This window comes from Lissotriton helveticus, chromosome 1_1, assembly GCF_964261635.1.
Source record: "Lissotriton helveticus chromosome 1_1, aLisHel1.1, whole genome shotgun sequence".
Classification (NCBI taxonomy): Eukaryota; Metazoa; Chordata; class Amphibia; order Caudata; family Salamandridae; genus Lissotriton; species Lissotriton helveticus.
The window spans coordinates 1,659,655,580-1,659,679,237 of record NC_136057.1 but is presented as its reverse complement, the minus strand read 5'-3'; the positions used below and the strand labels follow the sequence as shown (position 1 = coordinate 1,659,679,237).

The window sequence follows — 23,658 nt, the reverse complement described above, 5'->3', positions numbered from 1 at the left end:
AATAGGATTGGGTGGTAAAATAAGAATTCCTAAGGGCCTGTGGCATTGCAAACTGTGCCACCTGTATATGGATTTACAGAATCTGTATTTTTACCGATTCGGTAAAAAAACGAAGTGGTAAATTTACCGAATTGGAAAATATACCGATTCTGTCAATAACGACCCACCTACATCTCAAAAGCCAAATACTGGTCGGTAACGGCCGAAATCGGCCGTTACCGACCGGTATTTGGCTACCTACATCTGGCCCTAAGTGACTTTAATCTTAACAACTGCACATTACGCCATTGCACTCTATGCCAATGCCCTCTCCTCTACTGCACTCTACTGTGCACCACTGTAATCTAGGCCATTGAACTCTAGGCCATTGCACTGTACTCTACTGGTCACCGCTGCACTCTCACCCTCTACTCTGCAACACTGCACTCTCCGCCACTGAACACTCTGCCACTCTACTCTGCACTACTGCACTGTACCCCACTGCACTCTGCGCCACTCCATTCTACACCACCGCACTCTGCGCCACTCCATTCTACACCACCGCACTCTGCGCCACTCCATTCTACACCTCCACACTCTACACTACTATACTCTAATCTGCCCCAATCTTTACCACTGCACTCGACAATCTACTCTGCACCACTGCATTCTTCGCCACTGTACTTTTTGCCACTCTGCTCTGCACCATTTTACTCTGCGCCACTACACTCTACTATGAGGCGCTCTAATCTACACCACTGCACTCTATGACCCGGCATCCGGACGCTGCAGAGGCCGCTAGGGGAAATCCCTGACATTGGAGAACAGACAAAGAAGCTAATCCTCTGCACCCGGGTAAGTGTGGGTACCTGGGCCCAGCCGGCCGGCCGGGCCCATCCCATGGAGGATCTTAGCAGCCCTGTGAGTCATTCACTGGAGTCCTCTAAATGGTCCTCGATCAGCGCGGAGGTGGTGTGTGGAGGACTTGCAGTGCCAGTATATTAGAGTTGAGACACTTCCATATTGTGGGCTGCATCCATCCCTGGCAGCTCTTAGCTCCTAACTGGCAGTGGGGCGTCTGGATTGAAGAGGGCCACCCTTCCTTTTTAGGGGAGCTCATGACCTGGGCCTGTGCATCATTGGTCAGAAGCTGAGGGGAGGCTATGGCCCATATTGAAACACGGTTGGCTACATCTACATCAGGGCACTGGTGCCAACCACTGCTTCTTTCGCCACACTGTTTGTTTTCTAAAGACCTGTGGCCATGCATACTTCGCTTAAGCTGTGCAGCTGGGCCTCTTGGTGTTCCCTGACTAGCCCGGGCCCTCTGTGCTTCTGCACAGGCTTTGGAGCACCCCCTCACATAAAAGATGGCTGCCAATCGCTTGAAGAAGGATGCTACCATCCAGAACCTCTTGAACAAACCTTCCAATAAGAAACCGGACATTCGGGCAGATACACCACCATCACCCTCCACCCAAGAGGCAGCCCCGCCACAGACTCACTTCCATTGGAGGAACCAGTGACGGGTACATTGCTGGAACAACTCTTTGGAACAGTGCGCAACAATACTGCGGTACTCAAACACGACGTTGCAGCAGATATCAAAGGCCTCAAGATGGGTCTGGGTGAGATGGGGGACCGAATTATACCTTGGAATGCTCTGGTGATCGGAGGGATGAAGAACTCCACAACCCAAGAACTCCTAGAACTTAAAGACAAGAATGAGGAGTTGTGCTACCACCTCGATGATCTGGAAAACCGGTTCCGTCAATCCAATATCCTTATTAGAGGGATACTAGTACAAGCGGATGCGGGAAACTGGAGGGCTATGTGGCAAGGCTCTCTAAACATGTAGCTTCAGAATTGGGGACAAAGATATTCTGTGAGAACACACTCCTAGAGCGGGATGGCTAGCAAAGACCCTGGGGCTGCCACAGGGCATTTTCAGTTATATGTCTATATTCCAATAAGCAGAAAGACTTGATCGTGTCTGCAGTCCGAGACCTGCCTGTCATAAACTTTGAGGGCACAAACATTTGTATCTACCAGGATCTTTCTCTACTTACCCTCCAGCGACATAAGGCACTGACAGCTGCAACAGCCTGCATGAGAAAGAAATTCCCTCTTGATAGGGACTCCCTTTCCACATAGTTTTTGTCTGGAATCAAGAATCCAACACCATCTGCACTATGGAAGAAGTGCAGTACATTCTAGGCATTGATATTCTGTCGGGGGATGAGACTCACTGCTCACGGACTCAGTTCCCGTCATCCTCAAGCGCTAGGTCAAAACGTCTGCATCATAACTTGAGAGCATCACAGGCGAAGTCATTGGCATCTGAGAGTTGTAAGGAGCAAGAGGTGATTCTGCGACCGCTTCAGCTGTAGGGTAGCGCATCAGACAATGAAAAGGACTAATACTCTGCAGCAGAGATGGTCGAATACGGCTGATGAGCAGCTCCAGTTTGTGATGAGATCCAGGTGCCCGGTCTGGCCCAGTCGATATGGTGTTCATTAGGAAATGGGCCTCCATGTGTTGGTGTCCCACACCCATCCACTTAGTGGTGAAGAAATAAATGGTTGCCTAGCACTTGGACCCTCACTGAATGGTGATATTATTTCCTGAGAGTGGGAACTTTTTTGTATTGTTTTTCCTGTTTGTTAGATCCTTTTTCCACCTCCTCTCCCATATTCACTATTGCTAATGTTAACTCTTATAGTGGCTGGCGAGACTCCACTGCTCGTCTGGCTGCAATGTTTGATTGACTTGAATTTTGCCAGAGTCATGATCACTTTGTTTATGGTTTGTTATGCTCCCAGAAAGGGAATATGTCATAGTTCTGGCTTTGAATGACTCTCCTTACTTCCACTTGACAACCCTTTCTTTTTGACTACTGCACTTTACCTGCTTCTCTCTGTCAAATTACATGGAGGAATGTATAACACTTGTCTCTATGCCCCATCTACCCTAGCACACCACCGCAATCTGGCTCATGATTAAAATACTAAGCTTCAACATACATTGTCTCAATGCCCCAGCGAAGCAACTAGCACTTCTCTTGTTTCTCAGGGATTCTAAATGTAATATCTGCTTGCTACAAGAAACACATCTACTCCGCTCAGATTGGAAACGTTTGAGTTCACGTTGGTTTGACCATCAGTTTTTCTCTTCAGGGCCCTGGAAGAAGGTGAGGGTGGCAATATTGTTAGCCCCACACTTTTCAGAGAAGGTTTAAAGACACAATAGGAATTGCCTGGCAGCCTAATCTCCGTTCAATTGGAGGTTAGGGGTTATACTTTCACGATTGCCTCTGGGTATGCTCCAAACGACCACCAAGAAACCTTTCTTAAAAATGCACTTGGGTGTTTGACGACCACATCAGATTAAGACAAACTAATAGGGGGTCACTTTCATTTAGTTGGTGATGCCTTACTGGATAGGTCGACAAAGAAAACAGGGCAACTAGGAACACTTACAGATGCAAATCTGAAGTGACTGTCTGACATGGGGTTAGCAGACATCTTTCTCACTTCCCTCTCTTCACCCTAGCCACTGCATCGGTTAACATTGGGTTAGCGGCCCTGTCCAACCTTTCACTTATCACTCTCACACTGCAGCTGCCCAAGGAGATACCTAGGCAATGCATCTGGCGCCTAAATCAGAAATTACTCCCATATGAAGCTAACATTCCCAAAATCACTGATATAATCTGTGCCTTCCTGGATTCCAATGACACAAGTGATACGCCCATAGCTTTGGTGTGGGATATCTTAAAGGAAGTTGTAAGAGGTCACTTTATTGCTACATCAACTAGACTAAATAGGGACAGGAGGGACAAGAGCATGCAACTCAAAGGGGAAATAAAGGAACTGAGAGGGGTAATTTATGCACTGGATCCCTTAAAGCGATTCGCCAACTCACAGCATCTCACAAGCAACTTAAAGCATTTGATATTGATAAAATGGAGTATTCACTGCCAGGCACAAGATAGAAATTTTACACAGTGAACAATAAATTGGCCCGGCTCCTTATAGAGCTGCTTCGTGCCCAAACCATCCAATAACAGGTGTCCGAGATTGTAGGGTCACAGGCAGATTGAGTTTATCAAGACAACCAGTTGGTAGAGGAATACGCCAGATTTTATTCTACTGTATACACTGCAGAGGTGCTCAACGAAGATGCCATGGCAGCATATATAGCCCAAACAGCACTAACCCAACTCCCTAAAAGTGAACCTTCCAAAGTGGATAAATATATTTGCCTTGAGGAGGTCCTAAAGGCCATACAAAGGTTGCCCTCGGGTAAAGCCCCCCAAAAAGACAGTTACACCTCTGACTTCTATAAGGCTTTTGCAGCCATACTTGCCCCTTTCTTAGCACACCTTTACAACTCCTACAGTGACACTAATGCTCTCTCAGCTTCCACGAGGATGGCCATGGTTGCGTTCCTCCCCAAATCTGGAAATTATTCTGTGTACTCCACCTCTTACTGACTCATCTCTTTCATAAATGTTGACATAAACATTTTCACTAGCATCTGTTATGTGTTAGCAGTCTAGTAGCTGGGTGGGAGGAGCTAGGTGGTCAGGGAAAGGAAGAGGCGGAGCAGGGACAGGATGAGGGCAGTTAGAGTAGGGACAGGGAAGGTACTGGACAGAGATAATAAAGCTCCAGTTATTACCACCAGAAGTGTCTGTATTTATTTGTAGCAAGACGCTACAGCATCCTGCCTAGGTCTGTACATGCAAGGCCTTATTGACCATGATCAAACTGGGTTCATCCCTGAGAAAAGCTGAGGTGACACCCCAAATGCCTTTGCCATCCCCTCAACAAGATGCAACCTGCACTTCTTTTGTCAGTTGATTTCAAAAAGGCCTTCGACCGTACACATTGGCCCTACCTCCAATTAGTACTTGTCAAATTTGGTCTGGGAGAGAGATTCTGCCATTGGATAGGCAGCAATTATGCAGTTCCTGAGGCCAAGGCAAGAGTCAATGTGTTATTGACCCAATCATTCAGTGGGTCGGGGGGGGCACCTGTCGGGGCTGTCCATTGTTTCCTTTGCTGTTTGCTCTTTGTATGGTACCCTTCACTGAAATAATATGTTGTCACCCTTCCATAGCGGGCATTCCAATGGGGAACAAAGAATATAAATTCCCACTTTATGCCGATGATGTCATGCTTACAGTGACACAACCATTCACTTCTCTACCTCCTCTCCTACACAAAATGGAGGAATTTGGGCAAGCCTCCGGATTCAAAATTAACCTCCAGAAAACACAGACTGTTCAAACTTCAAAATATACTTTATTCGGTTTACATATTTGAAAACCACAAAAGTTCACAGTTCATACTTAAAAATATAAAAACCACAAATATGAATATCATTACATTATGTAAAAATCTCCCAATACATACAAAAGGCACAGATTTAAAAAAAGAATAAGAAGGATTCAATTGGCACATCATCGAGGGTTTGGGGGATCTCTTGGTGAAAAACATTAACCAATTTTTAGGGGTCCACATAGTTTCTATACCTGTAACAGGATTTCAAGAAAGCAACCACAAATGGTATACACTCTGGCTTTAGAAGTTGCATAAAATAAAGAGCGGGCGAACCTGTCTAAAATGTAACTTTTTTAAAAATTATTTTTAAAAAAAAACCTCTGGGTGGCATCATAAAAACTGCAAAAGAATACAAAGTGCAGCAGGTCCTGAGGAGACAGATTGTCGCAGCCACAGAGTGCTAACACTTGTCCTTTGTGGTACCCCCTCGGAGCGGCTAATAAAAGATGAAAATAATCAAGGCGGAACCTAGTTAATAAAAACCGCTCGTGAGTCGACAAGGGCCACGTCATGTATGGCTTCATATCTGGAGTGGACTTAAGCTCTTTGTATGGTACCCTTCACTGAAAGAATATGTTGGCACCCTTCCAGAGCGGGCATTCCAATGGGGAACAAAGAATATAAATTCCCACTTTATGCCGATGATGTCATGCTTACAGTGACACAACCATTCACTTCTCTACCTCCTCTCCTACACAAAATGGAGGAATTTGGGCAAGCCTCCGGATTCAAAATTACCCTCCAGAAAACACAGGCTGTTAATTTAACTGTCTCCAAAGAGGATCGTGCTCGCTTTGAGTGGGCCACTAAGGGAGTTAAATACCTGGGGCTTCAGATACATCTTCCCGACAAATCGCACATCTGAGAGACCTTCGCCACCTACCTCTTTAAAGCCTGAATGGAACTATCCTTGTGGAAGAGATATATGCTATCGTGGCTGGGTAGACTCGTAGCAGTCAAGATGACCTTGCTCCCTAGAATCCTCTGTCATGCATACACTGCCCTTACAGCGCCCTGCACATCTTGGGTAAAGTGCAACACCTTATAGATTATTTTATGCAGGCATGGAAGAAAGTGTGCATGGCATGAAAACAGGCCTACCTGAGCCAAGATGATGGGGGATTGAGCATCCCCATTTAAAGCTATCTGGCTGCATAGCTATGTTACATGGTGGAGTGGAACACTGCAAGCTCTGAGAAGTACTGGTGCTTCATCGATCAGGCAGTCGCACGGATACACATTTAGAAGGTGCCTTGGCTTACCAAGAGACATTGTCCACTTGGGATCTACATCTCACCTGTCACTAAACCCACAATGGGAGTGTGGGAGAGGATTCAATAAATGCAAAAGTCTCTCCTTGTGTATATTGCCCCTAACCCCATTTATAGGGGATTCAGTTTTCCCTTCGGCGTCACAGGGCACTACTCATATCAAAGGGCAGGAAGCGAACTGTAAGAGGGTGGGGAATTTTTTTTGATGCTTACAGAATGATGGACTTCCCCAAACTTTACTCTAATTGTGACCTTCCCTCCAACACTTATCGGTAATATCTCGCTCTCCGCCATTGGATCTTGCGACCTCACGTTCGCCCATATGCTAGCCGCTCACTTACCATGTTCAAGAAATGGCTCATGTCATGACAATCAGACAAACGCATTGTTTTGGATATCTACACCTTCTTACTTACTCCCATAATGCACACAAGTCAGCGGTACAGCGTAGGTGGGAAACAGAAAGGAGAGTCTCAAGGAATGGTACTACATAGTGCATAGGGCCAGAGTTTCAGCCTACAGTACAGCGTGAAATGAAATGTTCCTCAAAATAGTCCATTATTGGTACTATAATCCCCCTAGAATAGCTTAGTGGAAACTGGGTGGGGATCCCCATTGCTGGAAACAGTGTGGCCAAGTGGGTACTCTTACACATTTACTTTGGCAGTGTCCAACAATTCAGGTCCTAGCTGATACTGATGAAGTCCATGCACAAAGGTGAGCCATCACATTAACCCTTGCTGCCGCCAAGGAGGTGTTGTTGTTTTATTGCGCCCCAATGCTGTCCTGACGAAGTTGGATTGGCTTCACAAACTATGGGAACTCCTGGGAATGGAAAAGCTGACGGCGACTGTGACACATACACTACCGCGGTTTAATAAATCATGGGAATCTAGTATTAGATTTATAGCGGGATAATTTAGGGAACTGACCTGCCCTGTTATTCTCCATCAATTCCGCCTCACACAACTGGCCCACACGGCTGATTGACGTATCTACCTTCTTGTCTTTTGACCTCCTCTTTGTATAAACAACTCTTCTATGGGTATTGGTTAGGCTTTGTCAAGTATATATCACCTCTCTGTTTGCCCCCTACGATCTCTCCTTATATACTTCTCCCTGTCCTCTTCAACTAGTCTAACTGGTCCTAATTCCATTCCCCCCCACTGGCCTGTGAATGTAGGTGGGTTGTTGATTTGCACCTTTCTTAAAACAATAAAAAGATTTAACCCTACACATTGCAAATGCACACTCATTAATTGGCTAAACTCTCTTTACACTGCTGCTTACCATGCTGTGCATAGTGTCTGAATGTAAGTGTTCCTTGCACAGACTAGGTGTAACATAGACTGAAGCTGGGCAAGACATACTCCTCTCTCCTACATGCTAAATGTGTCCAATCAGAACACTGATTAATGGAACACGTGTAGAGGCTTAAAGCACAATCAGTCAGTCCAGCACAGACAAATAACACAACCTTACATACTTTCACTTTAGATACCTACAACAATTACACTATGTTGGTATTACAAGATCTCTGGCCCTTCAAAGTAAAGTGACCCTCAATGCACCCAGAACAATACAATCAATCCTTAGCAGTCTCCAGGCTGCGAGGGCTACACTTGCATCTACCTTTGACAGTGGCTTATCCATTCACACTTGCTGGATTCTTGTGCCTTGGATAGTATTTTACAAAAGATAAAGAAAGTGTGGAATTAACACAGCTCAAGAGGGAGATGGAGGAAAGGGTGGTGCTACACATTTACATTTACAGGCTTCCAGGAAGGACAGAGGCCGTGGGCTCAGTAATGAGCCTCATGGAGCACTCTTAAGTCTAGGCCCTCTGACGTGCCCAGCTCAGTGTGGGATGGATTGGGCTTTTTAGAGCTGGATATCTTGGTTACATTAAAGGAAGGAGGACTGTGTTCAGTCCAAGCCAATCCCACAATCTGCTGCCTGCTCTTGTCACCATTTCCAAACACACCACTAAGCTTCTGGTTTCAGTTCCATTTGTAACCATGTATCTCTCTTCTCTCCCACCAGGACTCTGGGGTCTGGTGAACAATGCCGGGATTGGCTTCCCCATGGCTCTCAATGAGTGGCTGACCAAAGAGGACTACGAGAAAGTGATCAACGTGAACTTGCTTGGCATGATCGAGGTGACCCTGAATCTTCTGCCCCTCATGAGGCAGGCCAAGGGCAGGATCACCAATATGAGCAGCGGTTTGGGCAGGGTAGCATTCTTTGGTGGAGGGTACAGCCCTTCCAAATATGGAGTTGAGGCCTTCTCAGACAGCCTCAGGTAAGTAAGAGAGTAACTGGCTGGCCAACTGAAGTTATTGTTAACATTCGGTTTAATCATTGCTCAGCAATGCAGGTTGGAGCCGGAGGTACAACTTATTTTGTTTTCCCTTTCAACTGTTTTCACAGAATTATCACCAAAGGATAAATACCATTGTGGGCTAAAATGGGATGCATTTAGAAATAGACTTGATCCTATAGAAGGCGAAAACCAAGCAGCCTTACTGTCGGCGAGTTGCATGCACCTCTCAAAGAAGAATGAAGTCCATACATTCTTTATCATCTTTTCCAGTGCTACAAAAACCTCATTTTACCCTCTCTGATGTCTTTCAAAGTTTAGCATCTTTGTTATTTCAGTATGGTTTTCACAGATCCTGAGCAGCTATCTTGTAATGAGAGTGTGGGAACTTAGGACAGCAGCTTTCTTGGATTTCTCTCCACATCCATTGAATATTTCTGTATAATCTCTCAAAAATAGTCATGTTTACAGGTGTTACTGAAGTTGACCATTTGTCAGACCCTGTTTAGAGGGCCATTGGGCAGGCAGGCTCTCATGGGCCTTAGCTGTTGGGCCTGGGGATGTTTGCCTCTCACGTCTCGGGCCCTTCCTACAATTGCTCTACAAATTGGATCAAGTATGTACCATTCAGCGCTTGGCTTTCATTGGAGGTGGTGAGCAGTCACAGGCTTCTCAGGCTGGTTATTATGGGGGGTACAACAAACTCATAACTTAACAAACACTCAGTAGGGTAATAACTTGATTGTTCAATACAGTGCTTATCTCCATTAAAGAGAAGTGCTGCTGACCTCCCAGGGGTTGAGAAAGCAATGGAGTCTGCTTTTGGTCTTTAGTCCAGCAATAATAAGTTGGGATGCTTTTAGGAGCCTCACAGCTGGGCTGCCATGCCAAAGTCAGATAGGGCACACTTCGGTTAAGCACATAAGTCATAAAGTGTACACCAGCATTGAGGCAGCAATTTAGCAAACAGAGTTAAATTGGACTTGTGTACTCTTGGGCTTAGCAACTGTCAGTTCTTCAGCAGAGCAGGTTGATTGAGCACCCTTGGGTAAATGCTGTGGGCTGCACGGGTCTGTTCGGGGACACTTCAGGCGATCCACTCGGATACACTTTGGCAGCGCTGCGAATCCTCCAGATGCAGTGACAGTCTCTTAGACAGAAGCACATTGGTCATGTTCTTGTGAGTCTCCAGTGGGTGGGCCAGAACTGCTCCATAACCCACTACTCTTGTCCATCCTGGCAGACAGCTCCTCCTATGGGATAGGCTTGCTATTTCTATCTTTATTAAGACAGATCATCTACAGGCAACCAGAACAGAGAGGTTGTTCATCCTTCGGATCAGGCTCCAAGTGATGTACCTAACATCTGAGAAGCTCACTATGATGGAGACACCAGCCCTAGTTGTGTACTCTGTGGGACAACCCCTCCCCAGTCACAGAGAACTTGGAACTGGAACAACAAGCAGGTTAATAGCTCCCACTTTTATGTATGCATCACAAACAGGAGATTTGTATTCTCAGTCTGCATTTCAAAACTGGTATTGGTAGGTTGTCCTTTCAGCTAACCTTCTCAAGCTGACTTCCAGACTCAGCCTTTGTCTTGACTGATGCTTCTCACAGCAGAGTCATATGCAGGCTGGAGCACCCACAACAGAGGCACGAAGCGTTGGGATATTTCTTTCAACGCCCCCTCTGAGGAGTGAACCGGAAGCAAGACAAAAGGCTGTCTTCTCTTAAGGGACTCTTTACTCAAGAGACTGCAGTTGCACCCTACACCAAATGCCTGCACTTCAGGTAGAATAATCAGCAGCTTCTTTGCTACAAAGGACCTGGGGAACACGGTCTCCTCTTCTTCACTTCAATGTCTGGGTTCCATCTCTCCATACTCATGAATATCAGCAATTGTCTTCCACTGTCTGTACACATGAACAGCTCAGTGTTTTTCCCAAATGAAATCTGAAAGCCTTCTGTAATTTAGTTCACTTAGACCCATATAATGCATGTATCACACAGACTAAACACATACTTACAGCCACCCATTCCCTGGGGTGATAGCTCAAAGATCTCGATCTAGTCTGCTGCAGTGGAACTTTACACAAGAGGGCCAGTGAGCTACAACTTCTGTGGCATAGCTACACAGGATTGGTGAGTACTATGGGTCCGATTACGATGTTGGGCGAACCACCATCAACAGGCAGTCAGTGGCTGTCTACCCGAAAACTAGGCAGCAGTCCGACCATCGGATTATAAAGCTGGTAGTCAGAGCACTTCGGGTGTGGGGAAAGACCACTAGCTCCGGCAGGCTCAAGGAGCCCATTGGGACAGTGTTTGGAGCCTAATCCCTACAATGGAGGCGGTGCCTGCGGAGGCACTGCCGTAGGGATTAGGATGCATGTTGTAACAAAGGCTGTCGGAAAGTGACTTTGGGGGCCCATAGCAAGGCCCGCGTCCTGGGTGGGCCTCCACTATATGCCGAGGGGGGGCACATATGGTACCCCATAAACATCCATGCACTGTGTGCCCGGCACCACATGGTGCCTGGCACAGTGCATGGATGTTTGCAAAAAGCTTTTTACTATTGCTGCTTATGGAGCAGCCCTTTTCCTGGGCCGCTGTACAAGTCGCAATAGTAAAAAGCAATTTGCGACTGCCTGAATGGCGGTAGTATAGTAATTGGGCTGTCGGGACCGCTGACTTCTTGTCGGGCAGTCCTGTGCCTGAAACAATGGCAGTCATATGCTTTTCCAACTTCCATCGTAATGAGGCTCTGTCATCATTGAAGCAAGGTATGTTGTAACAACTGCTCTACATATTAGTACCTGTAACAAGGCCTGGTTTGCGAAGTTTGCGCTACTTCGCACTACGCAAACTGCACTTAGTGAAGTACTAGAAAAATAACATAAAGGGCTATACCTACCAATAGCCCCAAACCCATTACCAAATAATCAGTCACTTGGCAGTGAAGAAAGTTCAATCATTTATTAAGCAAAATAATCTATAGACGAGCCTTTCCAACCCTCACCCATCAGGTGCGCGGAGAAGACTGTTGGCTTGTATTCAAACATGAGGTTATATACATTTCAGTACAACACATATATTCACTGTAAAAGGAAAAACACCAGTTGGACCTCGAACTCCAGGGAAGGACCATATATGGCACACATGATTAGTTCAAAGCTTAACTATTTATTACAGGGAAGGTCAGGAGGGGTGACTCCCTTTCGTCTTGGTGCCCGGGAGTGTAGGCACGGCGCCTCCAGGAATGCGCTTATCGCACCCGAAGCTGGATGACACCTTGAGTCTCAGGACAGTCGAGTGAATAGCCTACGTTCAGCTGCTCCCCGTAAGTCAGATGAACTGGGGCTTGACAACTGCCGGAGAGCAATACGTGATCACAGCCTCTGTTCGAGCAGAAGTTTGAAAATGGCGTCTATATGGTTTTCGGCCTACTCTGTTAGCAGTGGATATGCAAGGAGTAAATAAATGCTGTCCTCCCTGCAAAAGTATATATATATATGTATTTATTTCCAAACAAGAAGGGTCGTGCTGAGATCCGCTCCCAAGTCAGGTGGCGCACTAAAATGGCAAACCCATGCTGTTTCAATTCAATCCAAATTGCAAAAAGCGCTTGTAAGCAATGCGCACTCGGAAGCAGGTTGCTGAAGAATTTTCTTTATTCTCAGATAATGCTACGCATTTCGACACTAACTTGTGTCTTGGTCACACGGTAATGTTCCGACACTACCGGCAAGTTAAATAAACATAAACATAACCATGGCCACCATAGTTACAGGTCACATGATTCTGTGCAAACATTAATCCGCCATTACAGAATGGTAAAAAACATCATGAAGTGAAATGTAAACCAATCCAAACTGTTTGTGACTACGGATCATTTCCAAATACATGAATATATAGAATTATGAGATATAACGGCATCATCCTATATTTGTAAGCCTTCTCTGTTTAGAAAGTAAATTTTATCTCTAAATTGTCCGCCATGTTGGTAAAACCCTATACTGCATGGGTGTCAAACATTCTTATACAGATTTCCCTCGGTATAGTACCCGAAAGCACAACCACGTGTTGTATCTCCATTAAGCCATGAAAGATTGCCCAAATGACAACAGGAGTATTGGGGGCGTATTCTATTTAAATAATACATCTATTCTTAAATCCAATATTTGTCTGTCTGAAAAATTGCATGACTGGTCCTTCATAAATAATCTAATTGGTATAGTACCTACTCAACCCCCTCCCCCCCCCTCCCCCCCCGGTGCCTACGGTTAAACCACCATTACTGGCACAGGGGTAATTACTTAAAGAAGTGCAATACATTTGACAACTAATGTCCTTGAACATATGAGGAGGATGGTCTCCCGCTGCAATTGTCGGCCAAGATTGGAAGTTTATGTGAACAAACACATGTCAGAGTGAGTACGAAGACTAGTGCAAAAAAAGTGAAATATCTTATCTTACTCTAATATGTAAGTAAGTAATTCTTTATTCTTTAGGTTAATAAAAACTGTTACAAAAAGTGCATTAAAAACAATCTCATAAGAAATTTAAAAGGCCTTAACACCTTGGATGCTAGGTTGATTCCTCTCCTATGCTGACATTTACAGAATCCCATTGTTCATGACAAGGTCAGCTCGTCATAAGCACAGCTCCAGTGTACTGCATGACGAGCTGACCTTGTCATTAGCATGGAAGTGGTTAAAAACAGAAATTCGTAATTGATCGAATAGTAAAGATAAAAAACAGTAAACCCCCGCGGGGAAAATTGTTCGAGGCACTTGGTCCTGTCCCGGGTTTCCACTTAGCCAAGTGCCTGGGTTATTTGTTTCCGTTCTGCTAGTTTCAGAAATTTCACTAGCTTCCCGTTTAGTGGGGGAAAACAGGGGTCAAACCAGGCGAGGACAGCTTGTCTGCGTGAGCGGACTCCTAGTTCGTTGAAAGCTGTTTTCAACAGTGATACTCTTTCATCGTTCAGCCTCGGGCAAGTGCACAGTAAATGTTCCAAGTCTTCGATTCCTGTTCCGCAGAGCCAGCATTCTTACTCTAATATGGTGATATCTTCGATCCAAATGAAGAAAAGGGTAGGGAACGGTGAAGTGCACAAAACAGTGAAGTGGATATTCCCTTCCTTTTCCCCTGGAAAAAACATATATTTACATGTTAAAATCAACATTCAATAAAAAATGTATATACATTGCACTGTGATCAATTTATGTAAGTATTTCTCAGATTAATCTATTAGACATATCAAAAGGTCAATAATTCGTACAATACTCGCTAGTATATCCTGTATCATCGACCTTACTAATTCATATTTTATTCATGTAGGTGAGTTGCGAGTTCCTCATCCAGATTATGGCCCCCCAGGAATCTAGTTTCGAGGTCCATAATCCACCTGGATTCACATTTTCTCAGTGCTAACTCCTGATTACCTCCTCTCTTCCCGATGTTTACTTGTTCCACCGCAAAAAATCTGAGTAAGGAGGTATTAGATTGCTGACATTTCTGGAAGTGTCGTGCAATGGGGTAGCGTGCATCAACATGTGTTATTGCTCTGAGATGCTCCTGTACTCTTTTTTTGGCCATGCAGATCGTACTCCCCACATACCTCTTCTGACATGGACATTCCAGGACATATACAACAAAGTTAGAGTTACATGTGAGGAATTGTTTAATTTTCCTCGGTTCTAACTTTCCTGGGATGTCAATCTCCTTAACCATAAAGCTCTGTTTACATGCCCTACCATGTCCACAGGGGTAAAAGCCTTTAGGACCTTGTATATGTTGTTTTTTGTTGTCACTGATATCTCCTCTCACCAAGATATCCCTCAGGTTCCTACCTCTTCTGTACGTAATGAGTGGTCTTTCCCCCAGGCGTGGGCCTATGATGTTATCTGATTTAAGGATTGGCCAGTTATCTGCTAGGATTTTGCGGATCTGATCAGATCCCTGATGGTACGTAGTGATGATTCTGGTAATGCTTCCATCTTCCTCAGTCTTATTTTTAGGCTTAAGAGTTTCAGATCTCTCTATTTTTGCTACTTTCCAAACTGCCTTTTTCAAGACATATTCGGGGTAGCCTCTCTCTCTGAATCTGGATAGCATGGTTTCCTGTTCTAAACTGAAGCCCTCATTGCTACTGCAATTTCTTCTAGCCCTCAGTAGCTCCCCAAATGGTATGCTCCATTTCAATGGCTCAGGGTGAGCACTGAGGGCGTGAAGCAGACTATTACCCCCCATATCTTTTCTATGTAGACTAGAAACCAGGGTGCCATTCTCCATTCTTACCTCGGTATCCAAGAATTCTATACATTCACTACTGATATTATATGTGAGATGTATATTATATTCATTGGTATTCAGTTTATTAATGAAACTCTCTGCTTCATTATGTGTTCCATGCCACTCGATGAACAGACCGTTGATATATCTGATCCAGATACCGACTTTTGCAAAATCCTCTGTATGATTAGTATCCATCCTAAATTCCTCCTCCCATTTGCCTAGAAAGAGGTTAGCGAAACTAGGAGCAAAGGACGAACCCATGGCCACGCCACTGGTCTGTTTGAATATGTCCCCATCGAACATAAAAAAATTATTTCTGAGGCATATTTTCATCATTTGCAGGAGCATACTGGTGTGTTCAAGATAGCCACTATTTCTATTTTTAAGGAAATGGTAGCTAGCTTCCATCCCTTGGGTATGGTCAATGATCGTATATAATGCAATGACGTTCATAGTAATGAGCAGAGATCCACTTATTTTATCAAGAAAGTCAGTAGTGTCTTTGGTGTACGAAGGTAAAAGGCATACATATTCCCTAAGGAAGTGATCAATGTATTTCGATAAATTTTCATTGACACTTCCAAAGAGGAGACTATAGGTCTGCCCAGAGGTTCCCTGGAGTTTTTATGGACCTTCGGCAGAAGATAAAAAATGGGTAGTTTAGGATGCTCATTTTTCAGAAATCGGAATTCCTGCCAAGTAAGTAAACCTTAACCCCACCATTCTATAAGTTTGTCCCATGTATCCGTTATGCTCTCATTGTAGTCCCTGATATTACTTCTGCAGTAAAAGATGTATCGTTCAACTGTCTAAGTGCCTCTTTTACATACATGTCTCTCCCCCACAAGACGATATTCCCGCCCTTATCTGAGGGTCTCAAAATGACATTACGATCTTCCGCTAATGAAAAGATAAATTCCCTCTGCAATGGGCAGAGGGATCTCTGTTCATTACTATGGACGTCAGTGCATTATATACGATCATTGACCATACCCAAGGGATGGAAGCTAGCTACCATTTCCTTTAAAATTGAAATATTGGCTATCTCGCACATGCAAATGATGAAAATATGCCTCAAAATAATTGTTTTATGTTCGATGGGGACATATTCAAACAGATCCGTGGCGTGGCCATGGGTTCGGCCTTTGCTCATAGTTTTGCTAACCTCTTTCTAGGAAATGGGAGGAGGAAATTAGGATGGATACTAATCTTACGGAGGATTTTGCAAAAGTCGGTATCTGGATCAGATATATCGACGATCTGTTCATCGAGTGGCATGGAACACATAATGAAGCAGAGAGTTTCATTAATAAAATGAATACCAATGAATATAATATACATCTCACATATAATATCAGTAGTGAATGTATAGAATTCTTGGATACCGAGGTAAGAATTGAGAATGGTACCCTGGTTTCTAGTCTACATAGAAAAGATACGGCGGGTAATAGTCTGCTTCACGCCCTCAGTGCTCACCCTGAGCCATTGAAATGGAGCATACCATTTGGGGAGCTACTGAGGGCTAGAAGAAATTGCAGTAGCAATGAGGGCTTCAGTTTAGAACAGGAAACCATGCTATCCAGATTCAGAGAGAGAGGCTACCCCGAATGGGTCTTGAAAAAGGCAGTTTGGAAAGTAGCAAAAATAGAGAGATCTGAAACTCCTAAGCCTAAAAATAAGACTGATGAAGATGGAAGCATTACCAAAATCGATCACTACGTACCATCAGGGATCTGATCAGATCCGCAAAATCCTAGCAGATAACTGGCCAATCCTTAAATCAGATAACGTCATAGGCCCACGCCTGGGGGAAAGACCACTCATTACGTGCAGAAGAGGTAGGAACCTGAGGGATATCTTGGTGAGAGGAGATATCAGTGACAACAAAAAACAACATATTCAAGGTCTTAAAGGCTTTTACCCCTGTGGACATTGTAGGGCATGTAAACTGAGCTTTATGGTTAAGGAGATTGACATCCCAGGAAAGTTAGAACCGAGGAAAATTAAACAATTCCTCACATGTAACTCTAACTTTGTTGTATATGTCCTGGAATGTCCATGTCAAAAGAGGTATGTGGGGAGTACGATCTGTACTGCCAAAAAAAGAGTACAGGAGCATCTCAGAGCAATAACACATGTTGATGCACGCTACCCCATTGCACGACACTTCCAGGAATGTCAGCAATCTAATACCTCCTTACTCAGATTTTTTGCGGTGGAACAAGTAACCATCGGGAACAATCAGGAGTTAGCACTGAGAAAATGTGAATCCAGGTGGATTATGGACCTCGAAACTAGATTCCTGGGGGGCCATAATCTGGATGAGGAACTCGCAACTCACCTATATGAATACAATATGAGTTGGTAAGGTCGATGATACAGGATATACTAGCGAGTATTGTACGAATTATTGACCTTTTGATATGTCTAATAGATTAATCTGAGAAATACTTACATAAATTGATCACAGTGCAATGTATATACATTTTTTATTGAATGTTGATTTTAACATGTAAATATATGTTTTTTCCAGGGGAAAAGGAAGGGAATATCCACTTCACTGTTTTGTGCACTTCACCGTTCCCTACACTTTTCTTATTTGGATCGAAGATATCACCATATTAGAGTAAGATAAGATATTTCACTTTTTTTGCACTAGTCTTCGTACTCACTCCGGCATGTGTTTGTTTACATAAACTTCCAATCTTGGCCGACAATTGCAGCGGGAGACCATCCTCCTCATATGTTCAAGGACATTCACTGTCAAATGTATTGCACTTCTTTAAGTAATTACCCCTGTGCCAGTAATGGTGGTTTAACCGTAGGCCCCGTGGTTGTGCTTTCGGGTACTATACCGAGGGAAATCTGTATAAGAATGTTTGACACCCATGCAGTATAGGGTTTTACCAACATGGCGGACAATTTAGAGATACAATTTACTTTCTAAACCGAGAAGGCTTACAAAAATAGGATGATGCCGTTATATCTCATCATTCTAAATATTCATGTATTTGGAGATTATCCGTAGTCACAAACAGTTTGGATTGGTTTACATTTCACTTCATGATGTTTTTTACCATTCTGTAATGGCGGATTAATGTTTGCACAGAATTATGTGACCTGTAACTATGGTGGCCATGGTTGTGTTTATATTTAACTTGCCGGTAGTGTCGGAGCATTACTGTGTGATCAAGACACAAGTTAGTGTCGAAACGCATAGCGTTATCTGAGAATAAAGAAAATTCTTCAGCAACCTGCTTCATAGTGCGCATTGCTTACGAGCACTTTTTGCAATGTGGATATATATATATATATATAGATATATATATATATATATATATATATATATATTCACTGAAAAAACCATAGGTTATAGACCATATATAGTTAGGAATTAGCATTTACAAAACCTTGAAAATTCACTGAAAAAACCATAGGTTATAGACCATATATAGTTAGGAATTAGCATTTAAAAAACCTTATTTTACTCACACAAAACCATTGAAATTCCATATATAGTTAGTTGCACTAACTATATATCGCGCACCCGCAATCCACTGCTGATGATGTCACATATTACATCATTCATGACATGGTCAGTGACATCACTGATGACATCACTGATGACATCTCAAATGACATCACTGATGACATCACTGATGACATCTCAAATGACATCACTGATGACAACATCCAGTGATTATGTGTTTCTGTAAAGTTTAAATATGTTTTACATATTGAAGAATGAGTGGATGTATAAGTGTCTGAATGAAGGTTTTAGTAGGTGCGTGATTGACTGTATGAGTGAGTGATTAAATGCGTCTTACTAAATGCACGGGTTAGTGACTAAACTGTCTGAAAGTGTGCATCAGCATGTCTGTTGTTGTGCAAGCTGCTGCATGTGTTGATCAGTAGCTATATAAGTAGCTATATGGGTTATTGATTGGTTGCACAAGTATTTGTATGGGAGACTGAGTGTGTGTATGGCTGGCTGGGAGGTGTGTGACTCTGTGCAGATCAATGTGTACTTGTATCAGTGATTCTATAAGAGAGTAAGTATGTGTTAGTATATGTTTTAAAATGTAAGGTACTCTATGTTTAACTGTGTAGATTAGAAAATGGAACTGTGATTGATTCTTTACAGGACTGACTAGGTGTGTGAGTAACTCCATGGATGAGTGGCAGAGTGTGAGTGTCTGTATAGGTGTATGAGTGCATATGATAGTGTTGTAAAGATGAGTGATTGTATGTATGAATGATTGTATGGGTGAATGAGTGAATGTGTGTGTAGACGTAGGAATCAGTGAGTGCGTATGTAGTAACTAGTATTGGTGTGTCAATGGTTTCAAAAATTATACTCTGTATTTAACACTGGGTGTAACAGAGGTTATATTAAAGTGTGAGGAGATGCATTGTATTGTCACATGAATGATATCATCAGTGATGTGGTCATTGATGTCAAATGAGATGTCATCAGTGATGTCATCAGTGATGTCATTTGAGATGTCATCAGTGATGTCATCAGTGATGTCACTGACCATGTCATGAATGATGTAATATGTGACATCATCAGCAGTGGATTGCGGGTGCGCGATATATAGTTAGTGCAACTAACTATATATGGAATTTCAATGGTTTTGTGTGAGTAAAATAAGGTTTTTTAAATGCTAATTCCTAACTATATATGGTCTATAACCTATGGTTTTTTCAGTGAATTTTCAAGGTTTTGTAAATGCTAATTCCTAACTATATATGGTCTATAACCTATGGTTTTTTCAGTGAATTTCAATGGTTTTTTAATAGCAAATATCATAAGCTGTCGAATGTCAAGTACGTGGTAAGTAAAAACATTTTCGTGTTTATGCACACTGATCTGCTTTGAATGCTACCCCCCACCCCTCATTTCTATTAGGAGTACTCTCTCTTTGCAGATAGTGAAGGGTAGTTAACGCAGCCCTTTGCCCCCTTTGTAATCCGTCGTGCCTGCTTCTCTCTCCATTTGATTGATTGTTCTCTTTGGTTCATTCTCTATTTACAAACAAGCACAGAGTCAAAATACTCTGTTTAGTCTTTGCAGATAGCGAAAAACCGTGTAAAAAAACAAAAGGAATCGAGCAAAATCAGTAGGCCACTAATGGGATCTCGTTTTGACCTCGCTAAAATAGAAACATTAGGAACAACCTGTTGAAAATAGCAATGCGTATGTACATAAGCGGCGTTCATTTGTGTTCACAGTACCCCTTGTTGATTGTTTGAATCGAGCATTGAATTGTTCGAAGTTGGTTCTCTTAAGGATCTTCTCTGCCTGCAAACGAGGAAGAATAGGAATATTCTCTCTCCCTTTGCAGATAGTGAAGGGTAGGTAACGCAAGCCTTTAACACGTCGTACCTATTTCATTCCTCATTGATTGATTGATTGTCCGAACATTGACTGTTTGGGAATTAGTTCTTTTTGGAGGTATTCCCTGTTTGCAAATAAACGTAGGAAAATCTTTGCAAGTAGTGAAAGGGTACGTAATGCGGACCTTTCTCCCCCGTTGTAATCTGTCATGCCTATCTACTCCCCACTGATTGATGCACCTGTTTCACCCGGACCATTTACTAGACATACGTCATCTGGCCCGACCAGAGAGCACCCCTAGTGAAAAAGACATATGCAATAATAACGAAGTGATCACTGTATCCTGTTAACAGAAACTTTAGCATGAAACAACCTGGAAAGAAAAGAATAGGAAATCGAAAATCAGTAGGCCACTGATGAACATGAACTTTTATTAAACAACGAACAAAGAAACGATAACATAACGTAATGATAAAACCTATTAATGTCCTAGAAACAAGAAAACGTTAGAAATATGCCAGTGGTGAGAGACCAGAAAAACAGTAAGAGAAACCAAATCACCCCTCGCTGTCCCACCGCCTGCCACGCCCAAAAAATCGATAGACTAGGGAAAATGCAAGTCAGTAGAACATCCGCCCCCACTCTGGAAACTTCCAAGGTGGGGCAGGGTTCCGGCTACGCCCAGCCGGGAGCAGCCCATATAAAGCAGGTCCTGCTGCCACGCCTCGGCCAGGAGATCCTAACGTAGGGTGTAGCGGAGGAGAGGCCGAGACCAGCGGGACCCGGCCAGGGGATTGCCTTTACAACGCTGAACAGTTGCAGGGGGGGGGGGAATGTCTCCTCGACCCTCCCCTCTCTCTCCCAGTCCGGCCGCGGTGGCCCTTGAGAGTTGCAGGTAGTCCCGCCACATGCTCTTCCGGTCCGGCCACCAACGGTCGGGGGGCCGAGGCCGACGGGATCCGGCTGCAGCCAATAAACCAAGAAACCCGTTAATGGGGCCAGAGCCAGGGGCGTCCGGCCGACATCTACCGGAAGCCCGGCCCGAAGACGGACGGGACACTTCTTCTTTCTTGAAAAATGGCTGCGACAACACTGGGGGGGGGATGTCTTGCACATGCCTCCGACCCCCCCCCCCTCGTCCTCATCGCCTGGTCCGGCCATAACAAATCTCAAGCGAGACGCCGTGGGGTGCACTGGGAGGGAGAGACGGTGCGAACAGGCCTCTCCCGCCTCCCCAGGTGGAGGCTTCCCAGCTGCACCCTCAGCGCTCCAGGCGCCCGGAAAAGGGTTCTTCCACTGTGGCTATGCTGCAACGTCTCGCCCGGCAGGGTGGAGCCCGTCCGCTCATTTGACCCCGCGATCGCCAGTAGCTACCGAACTCTCAAAATGGCGGTCGACCTGGCAAGAGCGGGCCCAGCATAAAGAAATGGCCCGGTCACTGGTTGACTCCACCACCGTAGTCCTCCACGACCTTGAAGATTCTAGAGGAGCCGCGGGAGTCTCCGACCCCCGATGGGGAATGACTGCCATGATCACCCGTGGAGTGACGAAACTGTATCCGCGGGACGTCGGCGCCAGCCTCACTTTGAATTACTAGAATCCTGCAGACCTCACTTCCGGTGAAAGCACAGTGTGACCCGGTAGGAAAAATTGTTGCACCCCCTCCCCTTTTTGACTGATAGTTCAAACCACCGATCCTTTCCTTTGCCCTTTTAACGGAACTTTGGACTGCCTCCCCCTCTTTTACATTTTCTAGAGAAAACAAAACATTAACCACTACAATAGCATAGCAGTTGACACCAGAACTGTTTTCAAATTGAAAACCAACAACATCTTCAACAGAATCCTTTTTGTTTCTGCTGTGACCCTGCTACAGCACAGGCATTGTCCCCAGCAGTAATTCTGCAATGCCGCTAAGAATAGCTGTGGTGCCTACTGGACTCACTCACCCCCGCGGCGCCCCACGCCGTTATTTGCTGGGCGGCAACTTGCTAGACATCACTTTCGTGCCATCTAGATTTCAGCGCGTTCTGCTGCCTTGGAACTATTCGCACAACAGACCGCTACTGACAACAATATTTCATTATTGGTGCTGTCAATTTCAATAAATCTATTGGATAATTCAAAAGAAATTGCCACGGTCTCTTCGTTGTTTAAATGTTTTTACTGTTTTTGTTTTGTTGTATATATTTATATGTTATTAAAGTTTTATATTCCTACTACTTTGTTGGAGTGCTATATATTTTTAATGTGACACATAATTGTAAAAACTTTGATGTACAAAGAGTCATTCCTGGAATCTTCCGCTTCAGGCTCTGTCCCCTCCCCAATCACAATACAGGATAGTTTTCAGATAGTAGGAACACGTGTGGTGTGACGGATCTCATCGGGTGTGGGCCTTGATCTACTATAACTCCTTTGAAGAGGGGTGATTCTTTACAGCTGGGGCCATAAACTACATCTGCAGGGCTAGCTGATAGCCTGGACAATCGGACACAGAGGAAGAGGAGTGTCAGAGGGTGCGGTAGTGAATAGGGCGAAAGGGAGGTGTCGGGCGGGCACAGTGTGATTCTCAGGGAAGAGCAGCGCAGATGGGGGGAGGTTTATTGCCCATGCATAAGACAGAGAGCGGGGGTGACCAGTGCCTGGGGAAGATGCTTGCGAGGGTGAGGAGCCATGCTACGAATCGACAGCGTGCAGAGAGTGGGTCTGGTCAAGACATCTAAAATGGCTGCCGTGCACGACAAAAGTGTGGCATTTCAAAAAAGGCAAGATGGCGCAGACAATGTTTTTCAACACTTCCTCATTTCCTTCGAATCGAACGTTAACAGACGTTGGGGCATATTACCAAAGTTAAGCGATATTTATCGCTAACGATGCTTACCAACGAATTTTTTACCGCTAAGCATCATCAGAAATTATCGAAGATAAACCTTGCTATTATCAAGGTTTATCACAAATGCGATAATAAACGGCCGCAATGCATGAATATCGCTAAAAACTCAGCGATATTCATACATTACCGAGCTAATGCTCTTAGCCATGTTATCCACCTCCCATTGGATAACATGGCTAAGAACTGCTCAGGGCAGGTGTT

The 23,658-nt window shown here is 44.2% G+C and overlaps 1 protein-coding gene across 2 annotated transcripts in view; it reads left to right on the top strand.

Annotated features, from left to right (window-relative positions):
• Nucleotides 1-23,658, top strand: part of LOC144830089 (17-beta-hydroxysteroid dehydrogenase type 6-like) — a 137,023-nt gene that overhangs the window by 86,730 nt on the left and 26,635 nt on the right. For both annotated transcript variants that reach the window (XM_078688883.1, XM_078688881.1), the window contains exon 3: nt 8,642-8,900. In XM_078688883.1, the coding sequence (XP_078545009.1) occupies nt 8,642-8,900 (259 nt within the window). The remainder of the gene's footprint in view (nt 1-8,641; nt 8,901-23,658) is intronic.